This window comes from Arvicola amphibius, chromosome 1 (genome assembly GCF_903992535.2).
Source record: "Arvicola amphibius chromosome 1, mArvAmp1.2, whole genome shotgun sequence".
NCBI lineage: Eukaryota > Metazoa > Chordata > Mammalia > Rodentia > Cricetidae > Arvicola > Arvicola amphibius.
The window spans coordinates 47,172,149-47,182,494 of NC_052047.1; the positions used below are offsets into that span (position 1 = coordinate 47,172,149).

The 10,346-nt window shown below is 46.2% G+C and overlaps 1 protein-coding gene across 1 annotated transcript; it reads left to right on the forward strand.

The window, feature by feature from the left end:
* The first annotated feature begins 1,084 nt into the window (after positions 1 to 1,084).
* On the forward strand, positions 1,085 to 9,385 carry Cckar (cholecystokinin A receptor). Its single transcript, XM_038312835.1, has 5 exons — positions 1,085 to 1,235; positions 1,933 to 2,184; positions 5,076 to 5,337; positions 7,865 to 7,992; positions 8,853 to 9,385. Exons 1-5 carry the CDS (start codon positions 1,124 to 1,126, stop codon positions 9,383 to 9,385), a joined length of 1,287 nt encoding a protein of 428 aa, XP_038168763.1. The 5' UTR covers positions 1,085 to 1,123.
* Positions 9,386 to 10,346: the final 961 nt, after the last annotated feature.

Consider the following 10,346-nt stretch of genomic DNA (forward strand, 5'->3'; position numbering starts at 1 on the left):
TGTTCCTCCTTCTGTTCTTCAAGGCCCAGCTCATTCCTACCACAGGCCCTTTGCACCGGCTGTGACCTCTGCAAAAACAAAACAAAACAAAAAAAAAAAAACACTGTTTCCTGCTTGGAAGCTTTCTCATCTCATCTCAGGCCGTACCACTAGTACTCCCCACCCCCACCAGGGAGGCCTAATTCTTTCCTGCTCATCTCCTCTCCACGCTTAACAGCCTCTGGGGTGGATTTATTTCCTGACATGCTTGAAAAATACACAGCAAACAGTTGGCTCTCAGTTAACAGATCTGGGGTGGGTGGACAAAGCAAAACAATAAAAAAAAATAAGTGACTGAGAAATCTTACTGATTTCTATAGTACTAAGGACCTAGGAATCTGTATTCAAAAGAATCCCCAGCTCCTGGTTAACAAGGGCAGAGACCACAAGACATTGCCCTGTGCTTGGTAACACCTTAACAACCACCCAGAAGCCTCTCCATACACATTGCTGGGCAAGACTCCAAAGCTAAAAAGGCACTAATTGCTCTTTATATAAGGAGATAGAGGCACAGTCCCTCTGTGTCCCTTAGTCCTGCCGGTCTGCATTATCAGATCTGTTACCATGTTAATTGATGCTGTCTCACTCAGACAGTTCAGGCTTCACTCTGAATATGTCTGGGACAATGACAGGCAGAGAGGAGAGGTGGTAATTGGGAAGTCTCTCCCTCCCTCTCTCTTTTTTTCTCTCCACCCCCCTCCTGTGTGTGTGTGTGTGTGTGTGTGTGTGTGTGTGTGTGTGTGTAGATGTGGCTCCACTCTGGGAAGGGTTAATCTGCAGCCAGGCTTCCTAGGCTCAGGGCCTCAGACTGGCCCAGGAATGGGAGGGGTGGACCTGGAAGGTGGAGCAGGCTTGCCTTGCACAGGCTGCCTTCTCCCCACAGGAGTGGGCATGCTTGCCCAGCCGGTCTGAGAATGGTGAACTCAAGTTGCCTTTAGGAATGACTGCAAAGCCCACACCTGGAAATCCCCCGCTCCCTGCCCCTCCACGGCAGGTTGCCTCTGGGAGACTCTACAGTCATTAGAGGAATGAGCCAGGAGTGAGCCATTCACCAGCTCGCCAGCACTTGGGAGAGAGCAGCAGGATGGACGTGGTCGAAAGCCTTCTTATGAATGGGAGCAACATTACTCCCCCCTGTGAACTCGGCCTGGAAAACGAGACTCTTTTCTGCCTGGATCAACCTCAACCTTCAAAAGGTAGGTGTTGGAAGCTGGGAGTTCAGAAAATTACCGAGTTAAGGAGATAAGGCTGGCTAAAATGTACATGCTGTGTGTGTGTGTGTGTGTGTGTGTGTGTGTGTGTGTGTGTGTGTGTGTGTAAAATCCCTGGGAGACAAAGCTAAATGAAGTTGTATGTTCAGAAGTTTGGATAAAAGAGTAAGAGAAATCTACAGTCGAATATTCCTATTATTCCCACGGAGAGTTAGGGACTCACGCAGGATTGGGGGGTGACAAAAGCACAGGAGAGCTGTGGGAAGAAAAGGGTGCCAAGCGTGGAAGCTGAGACCTCCAAGCTTTACAGAAAAGGCATTGTCAGGGGTAGAGGTTGCCTTTTCTTAGGGGAAACCCAGCATGAAGAGACGATTAAAGCAAAATAATGCTTAACCTCAGGGAAAGAAAGCCATCAGCGTTCAGGAGCATTGTCCTTAGGAAAAACTGCTCTCCTGGGTGATCTGTTGACACACCAACCTTTGAAAAAACAATTGGATTGTCCTGTGCCTCTCTGGGTTTTGTGTCTGCAATGCAGCCCGTATAGGAATACTCAGGCTCAGTGAAGCACGCCAGTGGGGGACATCGTCAGAAATGACCACTCCCTGGGGGGGGGGAGTCTAAGGTCTTATCAGCCTACTCTCCTAACCCCCCATGCCTCCAACTCTTCCCCGTTCCTCTGCAGAGTGGCAGCCTGCTGTGCAGATTCTACTCTACTCCTTGATATTCCTCCTCAGTGTGCTGGGGAACACGCTGGTCATCACGGTGCTGATTCGGAACAAGAGGATGCGGACCGTCACCAACATCTTCCTGCTGTCCCTGGCTGTCAGTGACCTCATGCTCTGCCTCTTCTGCATGCCCTTCAACCTCATCCCCAACCTGCTCAAGGATTTCATTTTTGGAAGTGCTATGTGCAAGACCACCACCTACTTCATGGGTGAGTCGCTGCTGGTGTTGCTATTGACAGGGCTCTTCTCGCACCCTGCTTAGACAGCCACAGCAGTGGGACCCTGCTGGGTTCCTAAACACCAAGCATCTGTCTGTCTGGGCCCACAAACACGGACATAAGTGTTCTCTTTAAAGTCCTCCTACTTGCCAGGAAGTGTGTCCGAAGTTGATACAAAAGCACAGGGAAATGGAGTGGGCTTGCCTCTTTGTGGAAGGACAAGAATTCTTAGGTGACATCAGGTCACTCTGTACCTTTCTGGTGGCATATGGTTGTATTCCAATTAACTCCCAGCTTGGGTCAGGGTTTCTTGGAATGGAGCAGGTGAGTAGGATCAGGGCTCTTTGCTGTTGTGTTTCTTGTTCTGTGAGAAATAGAAACTATTTTAAACCATTTCAGCTCAGTCTAGCTTCTTCTGTCAGGATTCACTCCCCAGATTATTCTCTCAAAGCATGAGGGCATATTAGGTCAGTGTGTGTGTCCCTAATAAGAAGTCGAATATGTTCCTAAGGACCATGGATTATGAAGTAGTCCCTGACTGGTTTGCCCGCTTATACCAAACATAATGACAATTATAACAAACACCACAAAGCTACTTTTTAGTACTTTTTATGTGCCAGATATTTTCCTGAGCACTTTTAGTTCCATAATCTTGTTTCTCAACCACCTGGCAAAGAACTATCATCAACTCTTCCCCGTCTCACAAAGTCAGGGGAAGTATGGCGGCTGGGGTTTGAACCGAGATTAGCAGGCACCACAGTGATGAGCTCAGGGCTCAGCTTGCCAGCTGTTGTAGCTCGCCTACCCCTAGACAGAAACATGTCCCTTACCCATTCTGAGAACCAACTAGGAAGAAGAGGGTGAGGTGTGTGTGCGTGTGTGTGCGCGTGTGTGTGTGTGCGTGTGTGTATGTGTGTGTGTAGGGGATGTAAGGGGTGTGTGTGTGTGTATAGGGGATGTAAGGTGTGTGTGTGTGTGTGTGTGTGTGTGTGTGTGTTTGTGTGTGTGTAGGGGATATTTGATTCTGACCCAAACTGTGTAAAACAGACAGCACTGAGTTGGACTTGGGCAATCTTCTGAGACCAGAAGGCTTTAAAAAACCTTTATTTTTCCCAGCTGAGTGTTCAGGATCCACAGGAAGACACAATGATAATGAATCTCTGACCCTCAAGCCCCCACATTAGTGACCAAGAATGTTTCATCTGTGTTCAAGACCCCTGAACGTATTCGAAAGCCTTAAAAAGGGCAAGGATCATGGTTAGGTCAAGAAGTAGTGCCCTGAGCTCATTAACTTCTGGGGTCCATCCGCGAGCATCTGATGGACACAGTGCTTGAGCCTCCTAGCCAGGGAGGAGAGTTGACAGAAATGCTCACAGAGTCACGCGGCTCTGAAGGCCATAGACTGTTGTTTGCTTTGAGGCGGTCCATTCTGTGCTGTGTGAATTTCACCTCAGAACAGTTTTAATAGCCAAAATTAAACAGCAAAATAATTCTGGGATTATTTGGAATGTCATGCTAGCTTACTTTGTTAAATTTACTTTTTCTTGTTGTTTGGTATTGGTTTGGGGTTTGAGGTGAAGAGGGAGGCCTGAATGGAGTTCAGTATGTTATCTTGACTGACCTGGAAACTTACTGTGTAGCTAGGTGGCTTTGAACTTGAGGTGATTCTCTTGCATTTGCCTCCCAAGTGATAGAATTACAGGCATGCCCCACAATGCCCAGGGCTTTGCTGAATTTCTAATTCTGGTGATTTAGATCCTACCCTCTATTTTGTAATATCTTCAACAGTACTGCTCACAAAACCCATCACGCACCTTATTTGTGTGTGGCAGGGGCAGGGAGGATGTGGTTGACAGTGAGTTTATAGTGACTGTGGACCCATTGTAAGGAACACACTTACTGGGACTTAGAGCTATGCTTTCAATTCTACATGTTATAGGCTCTTTAGAGGGAAGTCCAGTATGATGCAGTGAGTGACTCCCAACCCCCCCCAAGAAAAAGGCTTTACTTAAAGGTATTAGAAAAAAATATACATGGTTACTATCTATCCTGGTAAGTAGTGATGTTTTAGGATGTCAAGTTTTGACTTTTCCCAAGTCTGTTGGTAACAGCTAATTGGTGACAGTTCTCAGAGCCGAAGGCTCTAAAGTGAGCTTAAAGTATAAGATTTTACAGTAAGCATACACTCCCAACACCATCGGTAGAAGTGGGGACTCCTTTGGACTGCGTGCGTGTGAATGCGTTAGAGCAGACCCAATTCATTTCTCTCCCACTCTAAGCGCTAAACACACCCGCTTTATAAAATAGAAAGGCTGAACGGCTGGAAGGACTCTGCTTCTCCCACCCACAGAACCCGTTAGTTCATCCCAGAACCTCTTTTCTGTTACCTTTTCTTACTATGCAGTTTTTCAACAGATAGTTTAAATTTGAAAATGTTTCTCTATTTTAAATTGTGTATTAGAAATTTCAACACCCCAGTGACCTTTTGACATCATGGAGTCCTGGACAATTTTTGCCTTCTATGGTCTACATGGTCGTGATCAAAATTAGAACTCTTCTCTAGGTTTCCAAAAAGCCCTTCTGTGGGATGGCAATTTATTTTTAATCCCCGTGTTTATTAATTAATGAGTCCCTTCAGCCCAAGCTGGAGTTAGATTGCAATCAAAGCTCAATAAACTTATCTGAAACTGGGCGGTGAGATGTGTTGGCAAATACATGTGCTTAACTGCCTTAAGTCCTTTTCGGTACAAAGTTGGCACTAAAGTATTTCTTTACCCCTTGAGCATTTTCACACGATACTAAACTGCAGCTCTGACACACCTAAGCTAAATCGGTGTCAACGCCTTAGTAACTTCCGTGTTACCGTCTATGCTCCTTCCCAGGCACTTCTGTGAGTGTTTCCACCTTCAACCTGGTAGCCATCTCTCTGGAGAGATATGGCGCCATCTGCAGACCCTTACAGTCCCGAGTCTGGCAAACGAAGTCCCATGCTTTGAAGGTCATCGCTGCCACCTGGTGCCTCTCCTTTACCATCATGACTCCGTACCCCATTTACAGCAATTTGGTGCCTTTTACGAAAAATAACAACCAGACGGCAAATATGTGCCGCTTCCTGTTGCCAAGCGATGCTATGCAGCAATCCTGGTAAGGCAGTGCTCTTGAGGGACGGGAACACCCTGCCAGATGGCTAAGGGACAGGTGGCCTGGAGGCTTGCTAAGGAGGGTCCTATTACTATTCTTTGACAGTTTCATACATTTTTTTTTTTTTTTGGCTTTTCGAGACAGAGTTTCCCTGTAGTTTCTAGAGCCTGTCCTGAACTAGCTCTTGTAGACCAGGCTGGCCTCGAACTCAGAGATCCGCCTGCCTCTGCCTCCCGAGTGCTGGGATTAAAGGCGTGCGCCACCACCGCCCGGCTCAGTTTCATACATTTATATAATGAAGTTTAGTTATCTGCCCCCGTTCCCATTTCTTCTCCCATCTGCCTCCATCTCTGGCTGAACCCCTTTTCCCCCCAACAAGTTCCCCTCCTGCTTTCATGTCTTCTTTTTCTACGTGACCCACAGATCTCCTTACAGAACTGAATAAGAAGTTATTTACTGGATCATGGACATCCTACGAGTGGCTACACCACTGAGGGAAAAGCTCACAGTCCAGAAAGTTAGAGGCCCATAGTCCCCCAAGTGTGGGGCCTCAGAGACCCCCTGAGGAGGGTCATTCTAGCTTGACAGGAAGAGTACACAGTGGGAAACCGAGATCCTCAACACTGGTTCTAGATGAAGTGATGTTGGCCTATCCATTTCACAGATAAGGAAACTGACTTAGAGGTTCCAGAGTGACTAAATCCACAAAGCAAGGAGGGGCCAGCACCTCTCTCTGTGCTTAACCACTACGCTTAGGCAATCTCCATGATCCCCAAGGCGTTCAGGCTGGCTGGCTTACAGAGTTATGGCTTTCTAAGGAATTGATGAGAAACCAATATCCAAAATCTTATGTAGCTTTTTCTAGTGTTTTAAAAAATGTTAACCTCTTTGTATGTGTATGAGTGGGGGTACACACGTGCCATCATGCATGTATGGAGGCCCAAGGACAGCTTGAAGGGTTACTTCTATCACACAAGTTCCAGGGATTAAACACAGGTTATCAAGCTTGGTGGCAAGCAAAGCTATCTTGACACCCGATTCCTAGTGTTTATAAGCACCGTGTTTGCCCAGAATAGCTTACCAAAAGAGAAGATTTTCCAATGCTGGTTCATTTTCTTACTAGCAAAATAGCCTTGGGGAAATTTGCTCAGCCCCTTGAAGTACCAGTTCTTTATCTCTAAAGGAGTTAATAATATGGATTTTTTTTCTAAATCTGCATTATCTATATAGGTTATATATACAGCTATAAGGTTCAAATAAGAAGTCGTAAAAATATTTTTAATGAAAAAATGACACAAATGTGGATTACATTTCCTAATTCTAGGGCTGCTTTAGAAACAGGATGTAGACATTCCGAAGTGGCTAAAAACCCAGAGCATGCTTCCTTGCCCTCTTCCTTTCATTTCAAACAAGCGGTGTGCACACAAAACAGCATTACACTGCAAACGAGAAGGCTATCCAAGACTTATCAAAACATGTCCAATTGCAATGAGAAATGGCCGAGCAACTGTTTGCCTCTGACAACTGTATGGTCTAATTTGTAGCTTACACATGCCAGACTGCAAAAGTGATTTAGGGACCAGACTCACAGAGCAGGAGGCTGTGAATCCTCAACCCCAACTGTGTTTAGAGAAAGCATAGCTTGATCCTTCCAGGCCTAAGACTTTGTGGGCCACCAAACCAGCTTGGCAGCATGATGGAGAACGGATACTTAGGAGGATTTATGGGTGGCAAATGTTACATTTGCTAAAACTGAAAGATTTTCCATGGTTTCTGACCTAAACATCTAATGACTCCCATTGTAGAGTCAACAAGTTGTGTAGCCTGTTGTATGTCATAGGGTTCAAATCTCATCTCTGCTATTAGTTGTGTGATTTGGGGCACATTTAATCTCTTCAAGGCTTAATATTTTCCTGTCTCCAATAGGTGCTCAGATAACAGCAATTACATTTAAAGGTTCTTATGTGAGTTAAAATGAGACACACATGTAAAGAGCTTAGCCTTGGCTGTAGAACCCAGAACTAGTCCTCATTGGATGGGAAATGTTTTCATATTTACTATTTCAACACCTTGAACATCCACTCCATATGCTCCCATTATTTTTTAAAGACTTCATTATTTATTTATTGCTCATGTTACTCATTTTTATAAAGGGTCTCACTGTGTCACCCAGGCTAACCTCAAACTCCTGGACTTGAGCAAGCCTCCTGCCTCAGCCTCCTGAGTATCTGGAGCTGTAAGAACTCACCACTTTGCTAACGGTTTTGCCGTTAGCCTTGAATGTGTTCGTCAGTTTGGAGCATAGAATGATGCCATGTTTTCCCAACTTAAGTAGTCTTCACATCCACTTTAAAGAGAGTGAGAAGTAAACAAGTTCTAATGACCTGACCTCCAAACACGGAATTTTCAAGGACATTAAACACTAGAAATGAATGGGTCTGCTCAGGCCAGCTGCCCCCGCCTCATTCTTGCCCATCAGAACTTGAAGGTCCAGAGTCGCTGGTGATTAGATTTCTTTTAATTGTATTAGGCAAACATTCCTGCTACTCATCCTGTTTCTCATCCCCGGGATTGTGATGGTGGTGGCCTATGGGCTGATCTCTCTGGAACTCTACCAAGGAATAAAATTTGACGCTAGCCAGAAGAAATCTTCTAAAGGTAACTATCTTTGGACTGGGTGTTTATTCCAAAAGAACTCAAAAGCTAGATGGACTAAACAAATAGAAGTTAACTAGAAGGACTCGGAGCATGTGTTGAAGCCTTGGGGTCATAGGAAGCCAGGAGACCCGGTTTCTCTAGTTCCATGTATGTAAAATGAGGAGACATTTCTTGGTGGGGTCCTAGGTGGAATCAAAGGAGAACATGCTCACATGACAGCTGCATGTAGAGGGTCCTGTCCCCCAGGCTTACTGTAATGTAAACACTTAGTAGACACCCTCTGGTGATTCTGTCCTGCGCGTGGCATTGAGACATTAGGTCCACACCCTACAAGCCCAGCTTTTTGCTACTCATTTCTCACCCTCAGTGCTGCCTCCCTTCTAGAGCCCACTGAAACTGTCCCCAACACCTGTGTTGACATAACTTTTTCCTGCTCTCCCTGCCTCCTCCCTCGGTTCCTTACTATGTAGATAACACAGTCTCGCTGGCTCCTGTTGACTTTCTCTGTTACTTGGAGTCCTCGCAATAAAAGTAATCTAAACACTTAGCAAGCAAACAGGAAAGAAAGAACGGAGAAGAGTGTTAATATTTATTTTGTAATAAGTTTCAGCCTTACAATCTTTGTGTGTAGGATTTTATTACTACTATAATTACTATATGTATGCATGATTTATATTTCGTTGTAAGGACAGACCTAGCGCAGACCGATACTGATATAAACCAGTACAGGCCTAGCTGCCTGTCCATTTCTCCAGTTCAAGTTCAGCTTGGCCTCCTGGACAGAAGGTGTCAGAGTCTTTACGTCTTCTCTCTGGCGTGACATGTCCTGAGCAATAAAATGATGTCACTTGCCCATGCAGAAAAGAAGCTGAGCAGTGGCAGCAGCCGATATGAGGACAGTGACGGGTGTTACCTGCAGAAGTCTAGGCACCCGCGGAAGCTGGAGCTTCAGCAGCTGTCTACCAGCAACAGTGGCAGCAGAGTCAACCGCATCAGGAGCAGCAGTTCCGCTGCCAACCTGCTAGCCAAGAAGCGTGTGATCCGCATGCTCATCGTCATTGTGGTCCTCTTCTTCCTGTGCTGGATGCCCATCTTCAGTGCCAACGCCTGGAGGGCGTACGACACCGCTTCCGCTGAGAAACACCTCTCGGGGACTCCCATCTCCTTCATCCTCCTCCTCTCCTACACCTCCTCCTGTGTGAACCCCATCATCTACTGCTTCATGAACAAACGGTTTCGCTTGGGCTTCATGGCCACCTTCCCTTGTTGTCCCAATCCTGGTCCCCCAGGGGTGAGAGGAGAGGTGGGAGAAGAGGAGGATGGGAGGACCCTAGGGGCATCACTGACCAGGTATTCCTACAGCCACATGAGCACCTCTGCTCCACCCCCCTGAGCTATGATACTAGTCCTCCGCTGCGGCAGTAAGGGAGAGACCAGGGAGCAAGGAAGAAACAGAAAATGAGGAAGAGGAAACTGGAGTGAAGGAGAAGGGAGACCCACTTGTCGTGGGGACTTTTCAATGTCTGCTTTTCATCCTTCACGGAGTTCCACAAGGAACTTAAGGTGGGGTCATAAAATGACAAGACGTTTTCCACAGTGTTCACCATGGAAGAAACCTCAGACCAGGGATAGGAGCCCCCAAAGGCTCATGCTACAAATGTCACTGCCAAGTCCATGGTGAAAATGGAGGTATAGATCCTGATGAGCTTTAGAATTTTCTGGAACACCCCAGGTGAGGTCTCTCCATAGTGACATGCTGCTGTGCTGTTTCTTCTGCTCATGCAGAATTACAGTCCCCATTTTCCTTACCAGGGAACCCACGGCTCCTTCCCATACATATTACAACTACACACCTTCTCATTGCCACCAAGGGCAGGGGAAGCACACCTCCAAGGGCGGGGGAAGCACACCTCCTCTAGCCACTCCTGACTGTGGGACTAGTCTGATTCTTTTAAATCTAGAGGTTGGTCAAGAGCATGCAGAGGTATAAGTTCCCATCATGATCAGAAAAGCAAAAATAGTATGTCTAAAAGACAAGTTTTCGGATTTTTATTTCCTCAAAGGGGAAAGCATGCAAGGCCAATAGCCTGAAGGCACATTTTCTCTCAGCCAAGTCAGGGAGCAGAGGGAAGGTGACCTGTACCTTGTGACTTCTCCTTTGTACCCTAACCCCACAACATTTATTAAACCTCAGTGTAATTTCTTCTGTTCACCTATACTTCCTCTTCTCCAGAAAGACCTCCAGGTAGGAAGGGGAGGTGTATTTACCTGGACAAGGGTGGAAAAATGTATAGTCAGGCTCCAAAGAAAACTGACAGCTGGGACTCAGTTCACAGGTAACTTGGAATGCCAAA

What these genes read in the sequence shown, in the direction of transcription:
- Cckar (XM_038312835.1), top strand. Translation starts at nt 1,124, where the DNA reads ATGGACGTGGTCGAAAGCCTTCTTATGAATGGGAGCAACATTACTCCC. An exon ending in TCAACCTCAACCTTCAAAAG is followed by an intron (nt 1,236 to 1,932) that starts GTAGGTGTTGGA and finishes GTTCCTCTGCAG; the next exon opens with AGTGGCAGCCTGCTGTGCAG. An exon ending in CCAGAAGAAATCTTCTAAAG is followed by an intron (nt 7,993 to 8,852) that starts GTAACTATCTTT and finishes TTGCCCATGCAG; the next exon opens with AAAAGAAGCTGAGCAGTGGC.